The 25,971-nt window shown below is 44.0% G+C and overlaps 3 protein-coding genes across 5 annotated transcripts; all 3 read right to left on the reverse strand.

The window, feature by feature from the left end:
• Positions 1-514: 514 nt before the first annotated feature.
• On the reverse strand, positions 515-8,859 carry LOC119165272 (D-beta-hydroxybutyrate dehydrogenase, mitochondrial). The gene is made up of 6 exons (XM_075871363.1): positions 8,739-8,859; positions 7,614-7,708; positions 3,706-3,912; positions 2,404-2,586; positions 1,356-1,488; positions 515-1,008 (listed from the first exon to the last, which is right to left on the reverse strand). The coding sequence occupies exons 3-6, from the start codon at positions 3,773-3,775 to the stop codon at positions 675-677; spliced, it is 720 nt and encodes a 239-aa protein (XP_075727478.1). The 5' UTR covers positions 3,776-3,912; positions 7,614-7,708; positions 8,739-8,859; the 3' UTR covers positions 515-674.
• A 3,153-nt stretch (positions 8,860-12,012) lies between these two features.
• Positions 12,013-25,838, reverse strand: LOC119165273 (retinol dehydrogenase 7). Of its 3 annotated transcripts, XM_075871365.1 has the most exons (6): positions 25,565-25,838; positions 24,914-25,130; positions 22,570-22,776; positions 19,791-19,973; positions 19,084-19,216; positions 12,013-13,275 (listed from the first exon to the last, which is right to left on the reverse strand). In XM_075871365.1, exons 2-6 carry the CDS (start codon positions 25,116-25,118, stop codon positions 12,918-12,920), a joined length of 1,086 nt encoding a protein of 361 aa, XP_075727480.1. In that variant the 5' UTR covers positions 25,119-25,130; positions 25,565-25,838; the 3' UTR covers positions 12,013-12,917. The 3 variants fall into 3 exon arrangements, with proteins under 3 accessions (XP_075727480.1, XP_075727479.1, XP_075727482.1); XM_075871364.1 differs by lacking the exon at positions 25,565-25,838 and having other exon boundaries at positions 24,914-25,511; XM_075871367.1 differs by lacking the exon at positions 25,565-25,838 and having other exon boundaries at positions 12,913-13,275; positions 19,778-19,973; positions 24,914-25,514.
• On the reverse strand, positions 15,607-17,645 carry LOC119164304 (molybdopterin synthase catalytic subunit 2). Its single transcript, XM_037416467.2, has one exon. The coding sequence runs from the start codon at positions 17,021-17,023 to the stop codon at positions 16,583-16,585; it is 441 nt and encodes a 146-aa protein (XP_037272364.1). The 5' UTR covers positions 17,024-17,645; the 3' UTR covers positions 15,607-16,582.
• Positions 25,839-25,971: the final 133 nt, after the last annotated feature.

Consider the following 25,971-nt stretch of genomic DNA (forward strand, 5'->3'; position numbering starts at 1 on the left):
GGCAATGAAATCTGAGCCTGTGTGCTTGTATGTTGGGCTCCTGCTTGCCTCTCCCACTCCTTCTCTTTCTCTTCTCCTCATCACTCAGACTTTTTTTTTTTTGTCTTTCCAGAGTGTAGTTATCCTTGACCTAGTAATGCTCCGCGAGTTCACGATAGGAATTTTTCTTTCTGTTTCTCTCTGTATGTATGTTTGTGTATGTGCGCACGTGCACATCGCAACGTGACATGACTTTGAACTTGGCTTCGTTTTGAAATCGGGTGATTGGGTACACGTGGCGCACTATGACACCCTTGGTTAAGCAATGCAATAAGTTGCGCGGAATTTCCTCATTCAAAAGTAGCAGCTCCCTTAATCAAAGGCTTTCCAGTGAAACTAGGGCAACGACGGGGACTTTAAAACAATAAAACAAAATCAATCCCTTCCGCAAGTGCTGGCAGCCGATACCGCGCTTACATGCAGTTCAGATGAACGTATTATATTATATAACTAATATTTATAACAAAAAACAATATTATTAGTAAATTAACAATTACTTTAATCTCTAAATCAATCAATGAAACTCAATAAATGCCATTCATTCGTAGTGATTGCTATTGCATATCCTTGAGATGTACTTTCCGGATCAATAAACGAAGTCTAACGGACGTCTTTCACTCGGAGCAATGGCAGTGTCACATAATCTTGAGCTGTACTTTTCGTATGATTTCCATGGCAGCGTCGGCAACGTCGCTGGGCAAGGACAGTAACACCGAAAGGAGAAGGAGGTCAGATCCCCACGGCGAGCTGTAGTGAGTTGTCGGCCGCGTCTCCCTGACCGCTTTCTCGAGAACGTCGATGCACTCTTCTGGATTCTTTCTGATCATCGGCCCCGAGAAGTTGTCGGTCACCCTAAGCCACTCGTCGACATCGTCTTGGCTGTAGTCGGCGATCACTTCGGGGCTCTGCTTTCGGAACTCCTGCATCACGCGTTCCTTGGAATCGGCGAACATCGATACGATGGGTGTCCTGTGGAAGAATGAGAAGTGCCAGTGCGTTTATGAGTTGCAGTAGTTCTGTGCGACGTGTAATCGAATAGGCGATTCCACAAAGAACGTCATAAGGCATTTGTTTCGGTGGTATAGCGTTTAAAGCTTGTTTTTCAACACTGCACACAACAAACATTTGCGGGGCGTATTTGAAACTGGTTGCGCAAAAGAAGAGCTATTTAGCGATTTTGTAATTTGTGTGAAGACACGAGGCCTCACAACGTCGTTACGAAGTTGGCAGTTAAATCAGTGAAGAAAATGTTCCTGTCATTAGAAACGTGTAGAGAAAGTGAAGGCCATCCTGCAGAAAGGAAACGTTGTACCCACTTGTATGCTGCGGGCTCCACTGTGACGAAGTCGACGCCTCGGCCATGACACTCACGTCGAAAGGCATCCATCATGGAGATAGCAGCGATCTTACTCATGCAGTAAGGTGCCACCATTGGAGATGCGAGACGGCCTGGGAAAGATTTAAAAGAAAAGTACGTAGCTAGTCTGGGGAGAAATAAGAGTCAATTTCCATTCGACCATTCATTTTTCGGACTGCCTACTAACGGTGAGAGACTCATGCGACGCGAAAGACTTAGCCAACAATCAACAACTCTGTAACTTACAAGTCGAAAACAGGTATTTTCTTGGTATCCACCTGCGCAGGTCACAGTGGTAACTTGTTGACCTTTGAACTTCCTCTCTTTCCTTTGTTAGTGCGGATATTGAAGTGATCGTGTAGCTTCTTTACAGAATATAGGGCCGCGATTTCATTAGGTAGAATTTGAATGCAATAAGAACCCTTCCCCTCCTCCTCTTTGAAATTTATATGAATGGTAGAAACCGGCAAGGGTGAAGGTTAATCCAAAAAAGCACACATTTCGCTTATATATCCATATATGGGCATATGTACTGAGAGACTTGGCACTCAATTTGGGCTCATGACAAAGCAGCTCCTGTGCGTTACATGCCGAAAAAGCGATTCTGACTCAATTGCGTCCTCAATTCTGAATTATTTTTTTTTTTGTAATTAGGGTAGTCTTCGTGCGCAGCTGTAGAAAGTTTGTGTTTATTCTTGTATATATTATATTCATCACGCAGCATCTGGAGTAGCATGCCTGGTGAAAAGCCCGACAAACATGTCCAGATTCTAGTGAAAATATCCGTCCAGCTCCTCTCTCTCTCTCTCTCTCTCTCTCTCTGTCCACACAGCAGACACACTGTTGGACCATGTTTTTAGCCGTGCTTCTATCAAGTGCCTATCGTTCACTACATCATCGTGTCACGCATCTTGTGGGAACTCCCACGTTAACAACCGGAGATATTCGTTTTTATGGGCTCGAGGGCTTGCGCAGAAAAGTTGGGATCTAAGATGTGCCCCTCTCACCTAAGGGGCTGGCAACAGTGACGACTCGGCCTTGACTTTTCCTCAAGAGGGGCAGGAACCTCTTGATGACGCGAAGGACACCGAAGACGTTGACGTCAAATATTCTCGTGATGGTTTCCACGGTCGTCCATTCCAGTAGTCCGCTGCTTCCTATTCCGGCGTTCGCCACAACTGCCCATAGTACTGCACGGAGAAGTGGAAAGAACTCATTTTATCACAATGGCACCCAGGAGCTATTGCCGAGCTTGCTACGTCGCAAAGCCGCAAATTAGGATTGTCAAATGACAATGAAATCTCGCAAATGGAGTTGTCAGCATTGGGGACCAAATGGTTTCCTTTAGGATAACGTGAGACATTTTTTTAAAATTACTTCTGAATTTATAGAAGGATAGTTGAAATAAACCCCTAGAATACTAAAATTTCGAAAAATATTTGAAACTTTATATTCGCTTGTCTATGTGCTGTTCTTATTTCTCTTTTTAGGCTCACGTGGTTAGCTGGAGGCACCAAGCCACTGGAACCCATTGTCATGCCAACCGTTTACCTAGAATGAACTGGTTATTACGAAACGCCAAGTGTGTGAGTTTGCAAAAACTGAACTTTCACTTGAGACGTATTTAAATTTTGTTTTCTTGAATAAATCGGGTGGAGTGGGGGGGAATGGGGAGCTGGAATTTTATGATCAGAGTAAACAAAAAAAACTGAGAATTTCATGAAGGAGCTGAATGCCCTCAAACAAAAACACTAATACTTACAAATGTCCATGTTTCGCACTTTTATCTTTTAATGTCGTCTGCGAAGACACTAGGGAATAGGTGTCGAAGCACATCGGTGCCAAGCATACACTGATGAGCGTACTATTCCTTAACTGCACTCTTATCACATTTATTTTCGTCACGTTGCTTTGTCCTTGTTCTCAGACTTCGAGAAAGTCATAGATAAGTCTGTGCTTCGAGTGGAAAAGCCATATCGCTAAGACTACCTTCATATCTGATTCGATGATCGCCAGTTGTGATCACAGGTATCGTCAACAAATCAAAATTGCTCGACGCATAAGTAAGGGCAATGAACGGCTAGCCTCTTGGTCATTCTCTCTGCCGGCTTGCTGTTCAATTTGTCATAGTCGCAACATCGTGATCGTATCACTTTTACTGTTGTGTATCTGGGAATCAATACTCGTGTGATGGTACACACAGATGTTCCTGAAATTAACTAGAGAAGTCTCTGACGCTGCGATTATTTTCACAGCAGGGCGTCATTCAGAAGGTGACTTTGTTACTCGTCCGAAATGCACTTGCTCACCTGTGGTACCCAACTTTCCCTTCACGGCAAGGAAAGCCTCGTCTACTTGCTCTTGCTTCGTAACGTCCATTTGCAAGACAACTATGTTCTCCAGCTGGCTCAGCTCCTCGGCCCCGTCGCTTTTCGAGTTGAGGCAGCCGGCGAACACCAGGAAGCGCTTGCAAGCAAGCCGCTTAGCGAGACGGTGGCCGAAGCCCGAATCACAACCTGCAGAGGCATGTGGCGTGCTTTCACTGGGACCGTCATTAATTTGTTTCACGTGTGTTCAGTTACAATGCAAAACTACATAAATAAAGTGCAGCCGACTATCGCATTACTTGGGTGACAACTACTTGAGAATACAAGGCAGCAAAATACCAGAAACAGGAGCAAAACGGATTGAAAAAAAAAAAAACTGTAGGAACTACATATTATCTCCATTGTCGGCATGTTAATGGGTACATCTTTTTGTTCGACATACGGGAGACGTAAACAAGCTAGGTGGCAAGCATGCCGTTCTTTGGCGTCGCAATGGCACACGGCCAAGCCGCATGCTTCAAGAGCAGATGTAGGAAGATAGCTACCACAGAATGCGTAACTGTGTGGTTGAAGCAGTCACCAAGGCTACTAAAATATGAGGCAATCCTGAACTAAACTAACACAGAACTTAATTGTGCTCGAAGACGTGCAATTGACAAAAGAAAGAAGTGAAGAAAACAATTAAAGAGGTGCTGCTAACGCTGCACTCGCTTAGCGAACTGACAAAAACGTAGTTTACCTAAACTACGTACACAAACATAAAGTTGTTGGCATAACGGTAATCAGGTGTAAATGCAAATCAGAACAGTTTGGCGTGTACAAAATGTTTAACGATTTAGAGTACTGATACTCTACTATGAGAGAGCAAAAAGCCCTCCTGGTACATGAAGGCGGGAGGAGGGAGGAGGTAAGAAGTGATTAGCGATTTTGAGTACTTGTTACTCTACCATGAGAGATCACAAAGCTGTCCCGTAGGCCTCCCACTTGATAAGGCCCTATTGACGAAAATTGTGCCGTGAGCCTAAAGAATAACAGCGTTCTGCTCATACGCGCAAGTTAAGAGCCTTACACGACTTTATTTCAGGAGACCAAACTTTTTGAGTGTTTAGAAAAACATTTACTAACGATTTAGAATACTTGGTACTCTGCTAAGGGAGAGCATAAATCCAGCCCGTGGGCCTCACATTTCATGAGGCCACGTCGACAAAAATTACGTTGTGAACGAGTTCACGGACAGCACCCTGAGGGTAAAAGTGAAGCCGTGACGGAAGTGTTCAAGTTCTACTGTGTGTTTAGAAAAAGGGTTAAACACCTTAGAGTACCTAATACTCTACAATGGGAGAGCAGAAATCCGTCCCAGTCAAAAGCTGAGTGGAGAGTCTATGTGTGTGTGTAGAAAAAGTGGTTAGCGATTTAGAGCGCTTGACACTCTACTATGGGCGAGCATGAAGTGGTCCCGTGGGTAAAAAAAACGTGGAACAAGAAAAAAAAATTGCGTGTTTAGAAAAAAAAAAAGTTTGATTTCGAGTACTTCATACTTAACTATGGGACAGCACTAAGCCATCCCGCTAAAACAGAGCGTTTTCCTTGCACGCCCAACTACCCTTTGTTCTTACCCGAAAGGCCGAGATCAGAACTGTGTTTAGAAAAAAATGTTTAACGATTTCGAGTACTTCGTACTCAATTATGGAAGAGCACTGCGCCGTCGCGCTAACACGAAAGTATACACTTCCCAAGACCACAAATTACAGTTCTTTGCAAACTGTGACCCAAGTCGGTGACCTGAAATAATTCTTATCTCGTACTAGCTGCTTTCGCTAGTTAATCTCGGAACTTTTTGCAGATTTGACAGCTATACTAAGTTCTCTGGAGTTCCTCTCTTGTTTTTACACATGTTTTTCAACTGTAACAGATGACCTGTTATTTGTTTCCCGTGTAAAATCGTCGTGCTAAGAATGTTTTTGTTTTAGAAAGAACAAGAAAACTCTGACCATCTCCCGCTAAGGGGGCCAAGTGTAGACTCGAAGCAGCGGGCACTAACGCTTACACTGGCGGCGACGTTGCTGCTGGCGCTCATCGAGTGAAGGCCAAGTAAAGACGCCCTTGACTGAATCTTGAACGCGCGGTCCAGTGCCTGGGTGGCCAGTGAACGATTGTGAAGCGTGAACAGTCGGCTTCTCACCAGCAGACGCTGCCTGCGTCAGACTTGTGAGGCGAGAGAGCGGAGCGGGAGCGACAGTTCTGCGGGTGTCTTCCTGGGCCCGCACTAGACACGAGCATGCACGTCTCGGCATGCGACGCGGGCATGTGCAGTAGGGATGTACGGAGGGACAACGTTACACAGCCTAGTCAAAGAGATGCTTCGCACCTAATAAAGCGTAAATTTGGTGTTCTACATCGTGAAATTGTATTTGAATGCTGAGAAAGTCTTGTAGTTCCACACTGAGCATTTACATCCCTGACTCAACGTTTTTTAAGGAAACGGTAAGAAAAAATATTTATGAAAAATGTACTTTATTTTTGTGCAATTTGAAAACTGTTGCTATTTCTGAACCAGAATTGGTCATTTGTTTGTTCTAGCGCGACATTTTTTTTTTTTGTGGCCTGCTCAACCCCCTTAGGCTCGCTTCACCTGAGTGCAGACGTGGGCAGCTAAAAACTCACCGAAATGAAGGGCACTAACTTTTTGTCAAGTTTAGTGAGAATTATATTTAGTCTGGCAATAAGTGCTTCATGTGTCGAGATAATGTTTAGCCGCAAGTCAAAGTACTTTGCGGGCGTTTTTTTTTTCCAACGTGTTATTTGCGTGCGTTGCTCGCGTTGTTCGCAGAGTTCCAAAATTAGCATGTTTTAGCCATTGGAAAAAATATAGACAGCTTAGCGGACATGCGAAAAGCTGTATGGGCCACATATTTCCACATGGCATCAACGAATACCAATCCGCTCCACGGCCTTTGCCCGAAGGACGCTGATATCTGGTGCAGATTTAACAAAGTCCAATTCAGTGGTGAGCCATACAATCACAAAGAACGCCTTCCAGCACCTGTTGTTGAGGCTGTTAAGTCCCGTTATGATCAACTTGCCAATCCTGAATTACTTGCGAAATGTCTTTATGAGAAACCTCGAAACCCCGACTAGTCGTTCAACGATGTCGTCTGCGAACGTGCTCAAAAAACGTGTTTTTCGGACGCCTAAAACTGAAAAAACACAGCCTTGACGCTGTAATCCCGTTTAATGATGGCAATATAACTCGTGTGAATGTACTGAATTCGTTTGGAGTTTCGCCAGGTCGCTGGACAGTGCAGGGCCTATGCGCACTTGACCTGCTTCGACAGAACTTTTCAGACACGGCTCCGAAGCATGCAGGCAACAAAGGAGGCCCGCCAGTGAGACGCCTCAAGTCAAAAAGAAAAAGTGATATTGGTGATTGGAATGTGGGGCTGGTGCCTATTAAAAGTGTCCTTCAATTGGCGGTTATTTTGTGGTACTTTTGATATAAAGCATGCTTTCCACTTTACACACAATTGTCTCAAAACATGCTTTTTTGAAGTTATGTACCTTCTTCTTAGCAAACACTGTATTTAAAAACATAGATTTCAGTCAGTATTTAGATCACGTGCTAGAAAATATACTGCAGCAGAATTATTTTTGTGTGAGGAAGCACTTATTTTAAGACGACATCTAATACCGATCACCGGGTGATAATTAGCTACTTAAAGTAAAACAAATACAAAAATTAGTATTATGAGTTTCATGAATATTTATCATTCAGTAAAAAGAGGAATGGCTTATAATCACAATGATAGTAAATTAATTGCTGTAAAATCTATGTTTATGAAGAAAAAAGTACATATAGTTAGCCTAAAATACAAAGCGAGTATAAAACTTACCTTGTTCCCTTAATATGCCCCACGGAGGTGGTCTAGCGGCTAAGGTACTCGGCTGCTGACCCGCAGGTCGTGGGATCAAATCCCGGCTGCGGCGGCTGCGTTTCCGATGGAAGCGGAAATGTGGGCCCGTGTGCTCAGATTTGGGTGCACGTTAAGGAACCCCAGGTGGTCGAAATTTCCGGAGCCTTCCACTACGGCGCCTCTCACAATCGTATGGTGGTTTTGGGACGTTAAACCCCACATATCGATCATGTTCCCTTAATACACTGTTCTCATCCCCACCAAGCAAGCTGCGGTAGAGCACTGAGGCATTTAAGTAGAGTAAAAAGGTGACTGCACATTGATTATACGTATAGATTAGGAGTCTCATTTTGATGCGAGCGGAGGGTTGAAGTCATTGTTAGATGAGGCACATGTACCTCTGGAGTAGCAAGGGTGCGTGCTAAACTGAAAAATTAAGAGGTGCGATTTATGTAAAGCTGCCTTACATGCTGAGCAGCTGAGCTAGCTGTTAGAAAATTCGTCGTCAATGAAAGCAAGCCATGCATACACGGAAAACAAAAGAAGATGAACGTGGAACAAGTGTTCTCGACTCTCGTTTTCATTTCGGTAAATTTTACGTTATTTTACGAAACCAGACTCTGCCTAAGCGAGAAGAACGAAAGTTTCAATACATTTCAAGATGTACAGAGGCCAAACGTTGCTTTCAGGTTCACTTTATGTGGCCGTTTTGTCCTTGAGAATGGAATAATTGAGACAATGTCGCTAAACATTTTCGAAGATACAGGGATTTGTACTGCTTGAGTTCGTTGTCCGTTCTCTTCAGGGTGATCATCGTTCATTCTAAAGCATGGTCAACGGCTGCACCCCAACAGAGCAAGTAATGTCGCTCATATCCATTAGTCGATCTCAAATCTACCGCATGCACACTGCGCGAAGATCAAACACGCATAGCCCGTACCAGCAATCGCCAATCTCTTTCCGGCAGCTCGTCTAGATTACACTCAGCTCTCGCACTTTGGCAATGAACGTATATCGTTGAACCACTGACTAAGCTAATCAACCACCATGCTAAGTCATATGCGAACCAACGGCTGCTGTATCTATTTCCACTAGTCTACTTACCAGTGATGAGCACCGCTCTTCCATCTCCTTGCACTTCCGCCACAATGGTGCGCCTCCAGACGAGTCGAGACAGAGTGTAGGACAACTTTAACGCTACCCAAGTCGACCCTAATGTCACTGATATCAGGTGCAGCGGAGTAAGGTAGTCCCACAATTTCCACAGCAGAAATAAAAAGACCGAAAAAAGTACCCACTGTGCGCTTATTGGGCACATGGTCGCGGTCTTCACGCGCTGCGGGCAGAACAACGACATTTCGCCGTGCCGATAATCTAGCAGTGTCGTCGATTCTGACTGAATGACGTCACGCACAACCACTTCTGATGTCACCCACTGCTGCAAGTCAACGAACACTACTCATGGCGGTTCTTTCCAACCACGCGGACGCACAATGTGACAGAAATCGGAATGAAGGCATCCACGTCGTGGAGATGATCCACCAGCAATATGTGACACAGCAGCTGCAGCTCAAATGGGGTGGCTGCTCGAAGCTAGCATGGATCGGACGAAGCTATCAACGTCAGCAGCCTCTCCAACGCGAGAAGATTGAGTAGTTTGCCCTGTACACAAGCGAAAGCGCTGTAGAAGGGCGAGTGAGACGACCACATCACGTGAGTCACTTGTGGTTTTACACTTCCCGGGGGGCAGTAGTACATCAGCCAGTGGAGGAAGCCAACGAAACCGGGACTAAAGTTAATGAAAGTGTCGATCGATTGCCGAGCCTAAACTTTTGGAAGGGTTAACAGGAAACGGTATGCCAATAAATATAAGATGGAAGATGGCGATGAGCAGATGGCTAGACAAGCTTGCTCAAGACCGGTCCCAACCTACGAATACCATCGTATAGAAAGTGAAAAAAAAACACCCACGAAGTGACTACATAATGAATAAAATCAGCACAGGAAGGATAATACTCGTTGAGGTCAGGCAGAGAGCGAGGTCCTTGGGCGAATGTGGTGAGCCAATACACATTTGCGCGCGTGCGCACGTGTGCCTGGCTGGAACTTGTAACCAGCCCTATTCTTGGCTTCTCCTCATCCGTACGCCCGAGTCAGCTGCCTTCAAAGACACGACATGCTAATGAAGCACTGCCGCTGATCGAGTGAGAGGTCAGTGGGAGAGGGTGAAAGACAGGGAGAGAACGGAGAAGGTGCAGTATGTGGCGAGGATGGAAAAAAAAGGGGGACGGATAATTGGCACCCGTCATGTCACTACACCTTCACGTCCCGGACTCCCAGCGCGGTATCATTTTATGAGGCTGCACGCACACATGCGTTGTTTTGACCGACTCGGCAAGGTTGTTTCAGTCTACAACAACGCATACGTGATCCCGCAACGTAAATTTTCCGTTTCGCCAGCTTTTCTTTATTTTTGACTTGCATGATTCTGCACCATCATTTTGTGAACTGAATGCCTGACCATTCTTGTGTACTATCTCGACTTTGGTTTGGATTGAGGCTAATTAAAAATTGTTGTTATATCTTATAGCCCAACCTAGTTATTTGGCGTAGTTGCCCGAGTGTGGTACCACAAGTCATACATGCACATTCTTTGCGTTCAGCTTCATTGTTTTAAATGCTTATATTATTCTCTTTCCGCGAAGAATGATTTTCGTTTTTAATGTGTTTTATGCAGACCATTTTATTGTACGGTGCACATATCTTTACTGCGCTACGCACTGTAACTTTTCCCATTGATATCGTCACTGTATAAGTAATTACAAGCGTATAAATTATAATTCACCCCAGTTTGTAGTTCGTTTGTTGGCAGTTCTTTGTTGATAAAGTACTTGCTCAGATAAGCAATCCCTTACAGACGTTACACGGATAGGCGCATGTAATAATGTTCATGAATTGTTCATTTACATGTGTAGAACCAAAATATATTCATTCCGTCATGAAGTACTCTAAGAAGCGCTCGAAATCGCTGGCTGTGATGCCATTATTAGTTTGCCACTCAAAGCCGAATCGTCTTCCAGTCCATAATATATATGAGCTGATGGCATATATTTTCACCTAACGATCGTAGATATGGCATAAAAAAAGATCTGTTTGGTACATTCCGTGATCCCATAAAATGCGCCTGTGAAGAGCAGACTTTTGCAAACATAATAAGTTGGATGTATTTCACGCAATGCTTTTGAACACTGTCGTGCTTTAGTTTCAGTCAAGCATAGTTTGTTAGTCTGCCAGACTTACAGAAAAAAAAAATATTTCGTTTCCAACGAGGACTAGGCTCAGCTACACACGAACTGCTAGATCTAAAAAAAAATCACTTCGACCAGCTCCTCCTACTTAGAAATGTCTCATATTATAAATTTTTGTTCAGATTCCTAGAATACATAATAGATAAACTGTAAAATAGCTTACATCATCACTATCATGTGGAGGCAAGCAGATATCCCAGTGATAATACTTTCTCTTTTTTTTCATTTCTCTTTCTGTTCTCTTCCTCCTAGGGATTTTTTTCCTTTAATCTCCTTCCCCTAAAAAGATTAGCATGTAGGCGCTTTAGATAAGCTGGCAGAATCCTCTGTTTTCATTAACGATCTCTCTTTATATCTTGTAGGCACAATGTCTGGATAAAATCTTTTAACAGATCGTTGAAGCAGTTAGAACGTTAGTGAACATAGTTTATGATATTATGAATATTTACAGCGTATATAATACTGAAATCAAAATGATAGGTCATGAGAACACGTATTATATACTTGTTTGTGCCTTGGGCGTCATCTGTGTTCAGAGGAAATCAATGCTTCTCTCGGCAAGTTCTTTATACAGCTCTTTATGAGGAAATTACGATGGGTGGTGTTTCCACTAAATGGAAGTAGTCAATTTGTGCACAATAATTATCTCACACAATTGACTACCGGGATAGAAAGGCTTTCAAGCTGAGACTGCAGTTATTGATGTAACGTCCACACAAATTATTGAAAAGGGCAAATGCGTTTATTGCGGGTAATTTTGCTTTGCATTTCAGAAGTTATGAAGTTGGCATCCGACAACTGTAGACGTCAGTGTATCGTTCAACGACGAAGCACTTGTGACTTGCGTGAAAATAGATATGACAAGTAAAATTGGAGATTCAACATGCTTCGGGCTTTTTTTTTTTCATCTTTTTGTTTAGTGCCGCGCTTCGCATTAATGAGCTTATGCCAACTTGCTCCATCTTTCGGTTCGCTATAGGGAAGTGTCACAATGGTTATTTTGACGCATTTCGTTTCCTGTTAGACACGAAGAGGGATAAAAAGTTTGTAATACACACTTGAAGCGTACAGTAGTGGCTTCGTGCGATACTTCTGCTTTTATTGCACCAGTAATACAGGTATATATATGTGTCTCTTAACCTGAGTGCCCTTTTGCTTTAAGAATGTCACTTAGGCGGAGCGCAGCCACACGAGACATGGAAGTGTGCATTGCAATGCCCACGTGAAACTGACTAGCGCAGCAGATATTTGCTTTTCAATCAGTGTGTGCGGAATCGGTGCATCATGAGAACACGCGTTACACATTGGTTTTCATCTCGGAAATTATCTGTGTTGAGCGAACATCAATGCGTTTCTTGGCGTGGCCATTGCACGGCTTGGGCTTGGCATGTCCCTGGTGGCCGTCACAGTCAACTGCCTGAGAACGTCTATATCGAAGTATTTTTTGAGTGGTCGGCTGTGTTTGTAAGCAAGTTGTGGGCGACAAGGATAATTATCTTGTCTATACCAATATTTCTTATCTCCGAAGGAAGTTAGACACCACACGGAGAACTTTGTGCCACCGAGTTTTCAATATTGGCTATGCTATGGTCGCTGATTCAAAGCTTGAGGTAAAACGGTTGACCTCAAAAAAATATCAGCATGAATGAGTATAGGCCAGACAAATTGGGGAAATCTTACGATTTGTCACTGCTTCAGTAAGAATGAAAAAGGTGACAGGGACTCTAAAAAAAGGAAGAAAAACAAAGAAGAGCCAGATAAAATAAAAAAAAGAGAACTGAATAGTGAGAGGGAAAAAACAAACATTAGAATAATCTAACTGGCGAGAGCCAGAAAACTTGACGATCTATAGCCAATTCACCATGCCAAGCATTTCGCGACTCAGTACGAGCCTCCCGCAGTTTTTTTTCTTGTATGATATAAAGCGCTACGTGTTTATGTAAATGACTTTCCGGAAAAAAACCAGCAAATCGTACTAATGTTTCTTGTTCTTGTTCAGAATGTCTGAGAAGGAAGACATCCTAGCCCTGGCAAAGGCCATGATTGCATCCGTCACCTCGTCTGGCAGATACGTACAGGGAAACAACGCAATCGTGCTGAGACTCAGTGGCGTTGTGTACCACGTCCTCGGGTACGTTTCCCGCACTGCCAATACCATCGCGTCTGCGACCTCCTGGAGGTTATCCCTGTTGAGGGCGTCGAAATAGTCCTTGGAGGAACGTATCCAGCCGTCGATTTCCTCCTGCGTGAAGTCGTCGGCGACCTCTGGGCAGTTTAGCCTCAGGTCTTCCGTCGTGAGTCGTTGCGAACACGAAGGAGCTGTGATGTTCGTCCTGCGAAGTAGGTGAAAGGACCAAATATTAAGAAAGAAGGGGGTGCGCGGGGGGGGGGGGGGGGAGTCAAAGTAATTTAGATAGTGCTCTTCTCAAGAAGATTGTGTTGGTAGAGTGATCTAAGGCGTGATAACTGTGACTGCCAGAAACACTAAAGCTTGTGGAATAATTTTGAACAAGAAGTTTTCTATTGCTCAAATACAAGAAGTGTGCAACGTTCTGTTTACAGTAGCAATTTATCGAACCCCGTAACTAGAAAAATACCACGTGACAAATAGCAGACGTGTGATCACCTTTCGTAATTCTATAATTTTAAACAGGCGAAAAAAAAAGACGAAAAAGAAGGCACACTGGCACAGGGCGCCACTTCTAACAATGTTTATTCCGAGAAAAAAACAGGTGCCATTTATGCAGACAGTGTTGCAATAGTTGAGGAAAAGTAATGTTATTGAAGCCGGTGATCATTGCACGAGTTTGACCTCGGTATTTTTCTCCGAGAAAAAGTTGCGATATCTGAATGCGACTACGTAGCAATGAAGCGTGACTACACTGCAGTCCGCATAAAGACCAACCGTTTTTTCTAGGAATCAAATGTTCTTAGAAGTGGGAACTTGTGTGCGTGTGTTTGTCTCTCTTTTCATCTGCCGTCTTCTCAGCACCTTATGTTTGGTACGACGGAATACCAACACGCCAAGTTATTCACTATGAATTCGTTATTCGTTTCGAGTCGCGAAAAACGAAGGATCTTTTGTGCTGTATTGAAATTTTCTCCCTCGCTCACGTGCTTGGGCACAATTTTTTTTTGCATTTCGGTTTTTTGGTAGTTCTGTGCAATGAATAGACAGCGTTGATAAATAACTGGCAACGGAACGCAAGCCATGGAGTCTCTACCACGGCTTAGTAGAAGAAAATGCTCGCTCTTTGGGAAACAGCGTGAATGTTTGCCCTCGTTGTGTTTTCAGTAACTTTGTGTCATGCAGTTCGATTTCCGTGCACCTGAGCTATAAGCTAAAGCTATATGTAGCGCGTATTATACCTCGCAGATGGCGCTTGGTGATAATTAAAGCCCGGAAATCAGTCGACTTTGTGTTCGATTTTGTTTTCTAGAAATCCTCCCGAAAAATGCTGGCTCGAGAGCTTGCATATCAAAATGAGGTGATGAAGCCACGTCTTGGAATGAACAAAAGATAAAAAAAGGCAGGAATGGTAATCCAGTCTAGAAGTACTGGTGTGCTACCCTTCACCGGGAACAGGGGTCAGCGAGTTTCAAAGATTGAGGAACAGAGAGAGAGAGGAAAGCAGGCACACACAGTCCCATATTTCACGGTCAATACAACCCCACGAGTCTATAATCGCCGTCATCACACTTATGCATACTACAGCCAAGAGGCTTGCTATAGTTTCCAGAAGCAAAAGAAAAACCCTCGCAATGTTGCTTATGCACTTGCCTATTGCTACAAGAATGCAAAAACCATCTTTTATACTTTTTCTCAACATTTGTTTTTACTACTTCACCCACTCCGAGCCCCGTTGCGGTGGTCTAGTGGCTAAGGCACTCGGCTGCAGAACCGCAGGTCGCGGGTTCGATTCCCGGCTGTGGCTGCTGCATTTCCGATGGAAGCGGAAATGTTGTAGGCCCGTGTGCTCAGACTTGTGTGCACGTTAAAGAACCCCAGGTGGTAGAAATTTTCGGAGCCTTCCACTACGGCGTCTCTCACAATCATATGGTGGTTTTGGGACGTTAAACCCCACATATCCATCAATCCATCACCCCCACCGAGAGCTTTGTGCACCTGAAGGTATTTTGCCCGGTCTCCGGGATTGGAGACGCTGCGACCTTTCTGCTGCTCACCTAGCTCTGCACTGGCTCCGTGATCAGCCAACCGATGACTAAGTTATGACGTCATCTGGTGGCGTAACATAGTGACTTCATAGGGACATGACGAAAAATGCCGACATGTGGTGTCATAATGACGGCTTATCGTGACCCCTCCTGACATGTTTTTTTTTTCGTCATTCGTTTTGACTTCGGTGACGGCTGTTTTGCGAGTTCTATGAGGCATATAAGGATTCGGGCTCTTACATGTGCTAATGGTCATTTTACTGATAGCCATGTAGAGACCCGTTTACCGTGCAGTGGCAATGCGCGTTGACACCAGATGGTCGAAATTTCCGGAGCTTTTTCAAAACGCCGTCTCTGATACTTGCACGCTAGATTTGGGAAGAAAATAGTCAAATAATAGTTGCAGTCGTGTTGCGATATACCGAGAGTTTTTACCATATAGCCTGGCTTGTACAATACAACTGCAGAAAATGTTTGCGAACATTGAGCAATGGTGCCAAATGTAAAACTGTTACAGTAAGGCAAAAAAGTTTAATTACAAAGAAGGGCGTATGTCCAGGTACATATGGAACTTGTGTTCAGGTGGCAAGACCAGCACGGGGCGAGGAAATACATGAATAACCTGCAATACATGTTTGACTATACTCCATACGACAAATCTTTACACGCAATTTTGGCAGCAGTACCTTGTACACTCACTATTCAGAATCAAGAGGCGTGTATCATTGATAACGCAAGCGATAAATCTGGAAGCAATTGCACCCACGGTAACATTCATCACGCACGCAGACACCTCAGTTCGAAATCGAGTGCGTTTCCCTTAACCACGCACTCTTTCCAAAAACCCATAAGCTCGCGAACACTCAACAAGATTGCTGAACTCGTCTCATCTCTTCATTCTAAACAAAAGATCATGATACCAATAGATCCTCACAAAGGTGACATTCAGTAAACATAATACCGCAATGACTAGTATAAACAATACCCAGAAGACTCAGTAAGATCAGGACATCACATATCAATACAATAACTAGGAGTTCAAGGTTCTTCAGTATAATAATTGTACGAAGGATCGGATATATGGGATGTCACTATAAAAGTAACTTTCTAGAAACGAGAAAATTCAGTTTAGATAGGAAGTCGGTGAGCAAGAGGTTTTAAGAGCATGCCATAATTCTGAGGCTGTTACAGAAGGGCACCTAATGAAGAACACGTATACCTAAACAAGAGTCCTACAGTATAACTGGAATATGTCACGGATTATTGCTGGAATGAATACGAACAGAAACCGATAAAGGCTAGCATATAGTCAGTTATTTTAAACTATTTTTACAAAACAGAAACCGTAGTAGAAGGTTAGTATTTTTTTTTAAACGCCGGTGGTGCTTTGTGGAACACGCTATGGTACAACAAAAGCGATTCCATGAAAGCCACCGCACACGCACGAAAACAGCCGTTTAGAGTTCAATGACTTTCGGTCCAGAAGCACTCCTTGTTCGCTTTCCACTGGTTGTCACCGCTAGCGTAGTGCTCCTTCTTCCAAATCGGCACACGTCGCTTTAGCTCGTCAATCGCGTACTTCGACGCGTTCATCGCCTCCTGACGGTGCTCGGAGGAGACGGCTATGAGCACGCTCGATTCGCCCAGAGGTACGTCTCCGAGCCGGTGAATGATGGCGATGTTCTTCACGTCCCAGCGTTCGCGAATGACCTCGCAGATGAGCAGCATCTCTCGCTTCGCCATGGGAACGTACGCTTCGTAACTCAGGCTGTCCACAGTCTTTCCATCGCAGTGATTGCGCGTTGTTCCCAAAAAGATGGATATAGCGCCGCAGTCTGGCGATCCCACTTGAGCCAGAACAGCACCTACATCCAGTGCATTATTTGATAGCTCTACGTGATTCATGTCACTCTGATCAACGTAGATAATCCTCCAAGTCACACGAATGATGCGGCACGGCCGAAAGCTGGTATGTAGCGTTGTTTCACCTCAGGGTCTTCCTCTTTGTCAGTTCTGATTTGGACCGAGACTGTTGCTTCATTGAAAACCTAGCTCATGGGGTAAAGGCACAATGATTTCCTTGATTTAGTGATTGCTTCCACCAAACATATGGTAAAAGTTGTTCTCGATGGTCACTTCACCGGATCAGTAAAGTGCTTCCGTTTGCTGGTCAGATACCGAGGACTTAAGTCTAACCACCACTGATTGCTGGTATGAAGGCGACCTCGTCTCCTTGTCTGAGTGTTATCGCGACGCCAGGCTCAACGTATGACTCATTCACAGCGATCACTGCACTGTGCTCCAATGCTGTGAGCTTCGGATGCACTGCAAAAATAATCTGCTTCAGTTCGTCTATGTCTCGAAGCACAGCAGGTGTGATTAGCGAAACTTCTGCAGTGCCAGCGAGTTCTCGGGCGTTGGCGAAGAGCAGCAGGTGCACGGAGACCCGACCAGGCATGACCTACGCGGCGAAAAGCAGCTGAGTTGTGGCTGTTGCATAAAGGACACCGGCGTACTGTGCGGGGGGGTCCAATCGCCAATAGACGAGGCACGTGTGTCGACCCTGCATATTTCCGTTTCTGTCATTCGTTTTTTTTCGAGTTCAACTGCGAACAGAGTATACGTTGCTGCTTGTGTGCACGCAGCTGGATTGGGCTGATGTCATGTAGAGGTACATTACGGGGCTTAATGCAGTGCGGCGAGCTTGACGAGGTCAAATGAACGCAGACAGGTGTTTTCACGAAAGGCCCGCACTAGCTCGAAGCACTCCCGCACACTGCAGTGTTGGAGGCAATGAAGAAATATAGCCTTTTAAAGCACCCTGTATAGTAGTGCCTAAAAGCATACAAAGCCATTGCGCCCTGTTGTTTTGTTCTAGAGGTGCATGAAAAATCTTTGGAGCGTTCATACAGACTAGTTGTTGAAGACAATGAAAACAAGACGCCGACTACGATAAAATCAAATAAAAGCAGCTGGCGGTTTTACGAAGTTGTAGCTTTTTCAGGGTGCATATGGTAACACATGCAGTGGCACGAAAACCTCACACACTTTTGCTTGGATGTTTCCTAGATTTGCAAGTCCCGCCGCGGTGGTATATTGGCTAAGGTACTCGGCTGCTCATCCGCTAGTCGAGGGATCAAATCCTGGCTGAAGCGGCTGCATTTCCGATGGAGTAGGAATTGCTGTAGGCACGTGTGCTCAGATTTGAGTGCACGTTACAGAGCCTCGGGCGGTCGAAATTTCTAGAGCCCTCCACTACGGCATCTCATAATCATATCGTGGTTTTCGGACGTTAGACCCCAAGTATAAATCAAGTCTGAGCTTTGAAATTCGGTGAACTCATCAAACATAAATGGGTCGGCCTTACTCGTGCTCATCTCATCTTGAATACACATAAAGATGAAAGTTGATTTGAACTTCGTGATGCAAACTTAAAGTATTGGGAAAAAGAAAATGAAATACAGCTTACTTGAAATGCAGGTTACTTACATGAAATAACTTAGCCTACGGAAGTTAAGTTAGTGATGCTCCTGGAAAGCAGATTACCTTCTATAAGGATGATAACAATTAAACGCTTGCTGTAGCACCAAATATTATTATTTAATTTTTTTAATTTCATTTTCTAGGTATTATAAACGCATGCCAAGTTGCTAGACGCCAATAACGAATGGGCACTTGACCCCTCAAGCGTATAGAATGCGGGAGCGCTAAATTTGAGAGCAGCTCGTTACTAATAATGGGAGCGTTGTTCGACACTGTGTTATTTCCATTTAGCATACCATATGTCCAGAATGAGAATACATATTAGCGAAAATTCCTTGCCATTCCATTCTAAAAACAAAGCTCCACAATTTTAGAAACTTTATTTTACGGTAAAGCATTGGGAATTCAGCCTCGTGTTCTCTCTACGGTTCAGCCGCCAGTGGGCCTGTGCGGTCAATGGCGTGTGCGTATAAGTAACGTACTTGTAAGCTTGAGGCATAACCGAGATGATGTCGACTCCCTTGCCATAGCACTCCCGGCGAAGTCCATCGACCATGGACACAAGAGCGTGCTTTGTCATCGAGTATGGAGTTGCCATCGGCATGGTTACGTAACCTGAAGAAAAACGTGGTCTTGACATCACACCAACTCATAGGCAAGCAAACTCATTCATCAGCTGACTTCATCAGCGCACACACGCACACACACACGCACACAGACACACACACGCACACAGACACACACACGCACACAGACACACACACACACAGGCACACACACACACACACACACACACACACAAACACACACACACACACACACACACACACACACACACACACACACACACACACACACACACACACACACACACACACACACACACACACACACACACACACACACACACACACACACACACACGCACGCACGCACACACACACACACACACACACACACACACACACACACACACACACACACACACACACACACGCACGCACGCACGCACGCACGCACGCACGCACACACACACACACACACACACACACACACACACACACACACACACACACACACACACACACACACACACACACACACACACACACACACACACACACACACACACACACACACACACACACACACACACACACACACACACACACACACACCTGTGCATTACCGAAAGAGCTTGTGACGACCACAAGGCGTCCTCTTGCTTTTCTGAGTACCGGTAAGAACGCTTTACTGACTCGGCAGTTGCCGATGATGTTGACGTCGATTACTCTCTTCAGGGCATCCATGGGAATCCATTCGAGTAGTCCTTCGTTTCGCATACCCGCGTTGCAGACGACCGCCCAGAGCACTACACATATGAGGAGAAACAGTCGCAAATATCAGGTTAGGACGAAGTCACGGAACGACAACTTCAGGAGCAGTTTGCAGGGGTGAAGCGCACAAATAGTCATACCATATAAACAGTTTCAGTTCATATCTTGTGTGGAGGTAGGCTCACCTTAGGTCAAGTGGCGTGGCCAGAGGTGACCCACTGGTTCTGTGTCCCCCCTCCCTTCCCCAGTTTTTTTTTTTTTGTCGTAGCATACATAGCCCACCATGACACTTGACCACATCTCTTTGCCCGGCCCTCACTTCAGATAAAAGAATTGCCCCCCCCCCTCTAAAAATAAATGTTCGCCTACACCCCTGCTTAGGTTTCATCGGAGAAGCGAAGTTATAGAAGAGTGGTGAGAGTGAAAAACCACTGAAAGAGTTCTCAGCAAACTAGGGAAATTCTTTTACTGAAAACTTGTGGAGGTAAAAAAGGAGTCATAGAATGCTGGGTTACTTGACCAATAAACGTGCCCCTGGTACGCAGCTCGAACATATCGATCCTCATAACGACATGTAGAATAAAAGAGAATAAATCTAGTGGTTGTTTCATTGTTAGCCATAACTTAATGAGTAGTTTATGGCTATGAAGTTGCTCTTTCCTGGTAGTTGGGTCAGTGAAACCTAAAAAGGTCAGCACGTCATGAGATGTCGTTAGGGTCCCAATGTTGCATGCTATCACAGAAAAAATAATAATTAAGCAGTCATTCTCGCACTTTCAGCAAATTTGGCTGTGCTGTTTCTCTTTGATGATGATGATGATGATGATGATACTTGCTACTCTGGCGCACACCCACAAAGAGGGATCGGCCAAGAACCGGGTGGCAGGATCGTAAGTAAAAGGTGTATGGTTTTTCAAACACAAAGTAATTTTGGACTGAACAAATTATATAGAAAGAAAAGCCAAAAATCGAAACAGGAGTATATCTGATCAAGGATTGATGCAGGCTATCAGATGCGATTTGAGACAGAGGTAATGGTGGGTCTAAAACGAATGATATATACATATATATACATGACATGTGGGGTTTAACGTCCCAAAATCACCAATGTGGATTCATCCGATATGATACGCTATACTCAACGCAAAAAAGAAAGAGAAAGATATGGCATAGCCAGGTGAATTGGCTCAGGCGTTCACCGGACACACTTTTGCATTTGCACAGTGTCCTTCAAATTACTGTGAACTTATTGGTGATGAGTCTGTTGTAATACGACAGTTTGATAATATGACGAGGTTATAGAAGCAAGTTATCGTTTCCTAATGCCATATTTTGTTGTCACCTGGATATGAACGCATGACAGTCGTCATTCGATGTATCTAGTGAAGTATTGAGCAGCGAAGCACGCAGTTGAAGGTCCTATTCATGAATTACGTGGAGCAGGGAAGCCTTGCGCAGTGCAATAAAAAATGAAGAGAAAAAGAGAAAGGGGCAAGCCAACAAATAATATATATATATATATATATATATATATATATATATATATATATATATATATATATATATATATATATATATATATTAGTCCAGTAGATTCTCCGTGAGCGGTCACAACGTGGTTTATTTCGACGTTTCGGCCTAGGGTCTGGCCTTCATCAGGATTAAAAAAATCTGGATAAAGGCCAGACTCTAGGCCGAAACGTCGAAATAAACCACGTTGTGACCGCTCACAGAGGATTTACTGGACTATACGCAACGCTACGGCCACTCAACCACCATGCATGACTATGTATATATTGCTAAATACCATGTCAGCCCAAAGGTTTCCTTTTCTTTTTACTCTGAGTATTACCATTAGTCTTTAGTTAACTATTTCGCCTCATTCTCATGATTTTAATATATTTGTTTTATCCGATTCAAGGCGAGCGATCTTAGGCCCTTATACAGATTCGTAGGACCATCATAGTTGATATCTTTACATGCCATTGTTACATCACAAATCATTGCCACTGTTCCATCTTTTCCATGGCGCTCTTTGGCCAAACTGGCTCTTGCGCCATTGAAACCTACACATCATCATCATCGTCATTTTAAAGAGATTTTAAAGATTGCTGGAGTCCGGCATAAAAAGTGGGCTGTTGGCAGTGGCTGAAAGCGGTAATAGACTCCACTCCATGATCCGCATGACGTCACACAAGCCATGGCAAAATGGCAGTCACTGGGGGTGGGAGAGGTGTACATCCGGGGACTTCTAGGGCTCATTTTGCATTGAAATATTCTTTTGCGGTCTATTTTTCATAAATATACAGTCATAATAGTCCCCCTTTTTGAATTCTCGCTCAAAACACCGATTTAGTGGGTGACCGTTCACGGCTCCATTGATTGATGGCTGTTTCGCAAGTGCCAACCTGGCAGAAATGCAGATGTTTGGTCAGTCGTAGTCGCAGGTATGACGCTATGTAAATTAAGTGAACTCGAAGAAATTTGGTCTTAGTTCAATTGAATTCATTTCATTAAGGATGACGTCACCGCTAAAAATGTTGCAGTGTTACGTTGTTTTTATATTGGAAATACACCGCACTGCCGCTAAGTCATCCTATAACGCTGATAATTATAATGGTCAACCTTCACCTTTGGAGCCCAACCCTACTTTGATGGTCGCTACGGCGTCGTTGACTTGCTCTTCGCTGCTGATATCCATCTGCAGAACTTTGACGTTGTCGAGCGTCCTCAGGTCGTTGGCTCCATCGCTATTGGCGTCCAGGCAGCCGGCAAACACAAAGAAACCTATGCGGGAAAGGCTTTTGACCAGATAATATCCAAAGCCGCTGTCACACCCTGCAGTAATACATATGATGGAACATGAATGTAACAAGCATGGTGAAGGCGAAAGCACAAATGCTTTTGACCCCTGTACTCTTAAGCGAAGACTGGACATTAAATTCGTCCTTCACTCGACTGAGTTTATCATGGCTCGACTAACAATGACGTCACAGTTATTCGGCAATGATGACAGTTATCCCTCATACGTAGTTACCTTTTTGGCCTTTAAGGCCGCTGCTGTCCACTACATATTCTAGTCAAGGTGGAGCGTTGAGAGAGAAGACGTTCTAGAATCAAGAGGATAGTGAACTGAGAAGTCGTTCAAGGAGGAAAGTCACTCTAGCGATATATTCCCTTGAAAGAGTTCGAGTCAGCTGCAATCTTTAACTTGGCCAGAACTTCAACGCTTTTTTTCTTTCCAAACATACGTTACCGGACTCAATTTAACTCTGGTAGTCAGAAAATGCAGTGAAAATAGAAGAAAAACTCAGCATATAGAATGGTAACGTCAAAAGGTAAACTTCTATATACTTGCGTCGTTTATAATCACAGCCTCTTTCCAATGTAGCCCGACCGAATCACCACTGACAAACGTTCCTGCCCACATATTGATGCCATCAATTAGCACGTCTACGTTTTTATCAAATCGTTCCTAGAACTAGTTTGTTGAGGTTTATATTACGCCAACACGCGTATTTGCATATTACAAGCGCTAACACAAACACCTACATCTTTACTGACCAGACTGTTTTGTTTTTATTCCATTCGCGCCTGTTTTGATAGTCTATATGTAACCTTAACCCCCGGGGAGTAACTGCCAGTGCAGTTGCCATGGTTGCTGTGGATTTTCTGGCCGACAATCCATGGTGAGCGAAAGCTGGTTGCAAGCATACCATGAGCACAAGTAGAAGACCTTATTCATGTTCGTTTCATCCTATACCTGAAATAACAACCATGGCGTCGCATAGACTCATGGTGTGTGTGACGCATAATGTTTTGAGACCTTGGGTTCCTGTTCTTTTGATGTATCGTTTCTTTGGTTTACTCTAAAACTTCCATTCAATAAACGCCCTCCCTAGATTGCTTTGCTTTTTAAAGTGGAGTACATAACACCTCGACTTCACTATTCACGCCGCCTGTCCTACGTTAGACATATACCTGGACGTGAATTTCCACTTGGAAACCACACCTTGATATTTATAAAGTGCAAGCTTGTAAGAAACTGTCCGCTTCTTTGGCATTTGGCTTATTTTCAATCGAGAGATTGGCCAGCTGAAAATGATACGTATTTCCGTGACCTTGAACCTGCCTTTTATAGTAGACAGCTGCTCGAGCACCAGCTTTTCCAGTTCTGAAAAACATTTTGCTAGACGTGTGTCCTCCTTGAACGAAACTTTGTAACAGCGTGGTAGTTTGGGCTAGTTGGTATGACATGACGATAGTTATAGCACGAGAGTCATAGCGCGATAGTTATAGCGTGTCTTTCTGGTCTCGTGCTATAACTAGCGTTGTAGCAGCGATTTTTATTAAACGCAGGTACTAATCGCAGAGTTAGCATAGGCATATAGCGTGTGCAATTATCCTAATTTTGTTTCACAAAAAGAGTGACGACTGCAAAGAACACTTATTATGCATGTTTTTTTTGTTTACACTGACAGCTTTACAAATATAGTGCTACAACAGCCTTGGAACAAATTAACAAAGCATTGATCTTCTAAGTACCCGTTATTATTTGTAAGCAGGATCTATTAATTATGAGTGATAAGTCATGAACTCATGGTTGCTTGATATTTCCTCCTATAAAAAGTTTGAGCGTAAAGAGCTTTTGTGCAGAGAAGCAGTCGCTGTGTTTAGAAGGTCGCACTGTGGATGTCAATCACCAAGTGTGCCAGTATGAAACAAGTTTCAAATTCGAAATAACAAGTAATGGGGAAAAGTGATTGCAAATCGAAGATGTGATTGAACGTCAAAAAGACAGTTTTTTAAGAGTGTGCACTAAAGAGCATGTGTTGATTTTGTTGGCTCATAAAGACCCCATTGTGATATTCAGCGCCATAATGTATTGCCATGGCATATATACGTATCAGTACAAAATATTCGATACACTTGCCGCATAAGTGGGCCATATTTTTTTTATGAAATGAATACTTACCCGTCACCAGAACCGCCTTTCCTTCAGCAGACACTAGACTCACGAAGGCTACGGTCCAGATGTACCTGGTCAACCAGTAGGAGAGCGAGCTGACAACCACGATGAATCCGATCCACTGCGCCACGGTCGACGCCAAGGGCACGTATTTCCAGCACTTGCAAAGCGTGAAGACGAGCGCGAAGAACAGCACCCACGACGTGCGCATCTTGGTCTAGTCCTGGGATACCAGGAGTAGTGGTAACGGTACACTCATATCATTTGCAACAACAACAACAACAACAACAACAAGCTGCTGCCTGAAATCCATTAAGGAATCGGCATCAGTGACGACACGTTTGGAAGAAAATAGAGGCAGAGATGAATAAGAGGAAAAGAATGGCAAACGAATGTGACTCCCTTTGCTCTATTTTCAACCAGTATGTGGGGCGTAGACATAAACAGATTGAAATTTTTGTGAGTCTCAGATATTACAGAGCCAGATATTATAGAAAAAACAGAAATAAATACGTCCAAATAGTCTCTACGTAAAGCCAAAAAGCAGATGCATACGTAGAGGTAACATTACAGGTCAAAAGACACCCTGGCAGTGATTAGTATAGAAAACAAAGTGTTATAGCACAGGACTAGTCAACGACGGTCAAGCACACCCACAATAACGACACCGTTGTATTGCTTGAATGTTATCCACGGTATCCGAGCTCCTCAAATGGACGATGATGCCTGACGTCTCTTTCGGATTCTCTTAGCGGGTGGCCAATACTTCTCTTCTTCAAGCTTGTCAGCGTGTTGCTCTACGTCGATACAATTTACACTTAAGGACTGCGCTCAAGCACAACGACGAAGTCTCGTCCTTCCACGACGGCAACCGAGACAAGCAACGCGAAGAACGCTGCTGCTCAACTATTCTTCGCCGGCTCTGAGAGGACGAAAGTCCATTAATGTGAACTGGTCCGTGTGTCACTCATTTGTTTTTGTTATTGGACACAAAAACTACATCATATGTTTTCGCGGGTGTTCAGCCGGGTCGCGCTATGTCTTCCGATATATTGGTCATATGG

This window comes from Rhipicephalus microplus, chromosome 8, assembly GCF_043290135.1.
Source record: "Rhipicephalus microplus isolate Deutch F79 chromosome 8, USDA_Rmic, whole genome shotgun sequence".
Lineage (NCBI taxonomy): Eukaryota > Metazoa > Arthropoda > Arachnida > Ixodida > Ixodidae > Rhipicephalus > Rhipicephalus microplus.

Excerpts from the sequence above, each read along its gene's own strand:
- LOC119165272 (XM_075871363.1), bottom strand. The coding sequence starts at position 3,775 with ATGGACGTTACGAAGCAAGAGCAAGTAGACGAGGCTTTCCTTGCCGTG. Across the intron at positions 2,587-3,705 it reads GGGAAAGTTGGGTACCACAG|TACTATGGGCAGTTGTGGCG; the intron begins GTGAGCAAGTGC and ends TTCTCCGTGCAG. Across the intron at positions 1,489-2,403 it reads CACTGTTGCCAGCCCCTTAG|GCCGTCTCGCATCTCCAATG; the intron begins GTGAGAGGGGCA and ends AATCTTTCCCAG.
- LOC119164304 (XM_037416467.2), bottom strand. The coding sequence starts at position 17,023 with ATGAATCACGTAGAGCTATCAAATAATGCACTGGATGTAGGTGCTGTT.
- LOC119165273 (XM_075871365.1), bottom strand. The coding sequence starts at position 25,118 with ATGCGCACGTCGTGGGTGCTGTTCTTCGCGCTCGTCTTCACGCTTTGC. Across the intron at positions 19,974-22,569 it reads AGTAGGGTTGGGCTCCAAAG|TGCTCTGGGCGGTCGTCTGC; the intron begins GTGAAGGTTGAC and ends TCATATGTGTAG. Across the intron at positions 19,217-19,790 it reads GGTCGTCACAAGCTCTTTCG|GTTACGTAACCATGCCGATG; the intron begins GTAATGCACAGG and ends GTTTTTCTTCAG.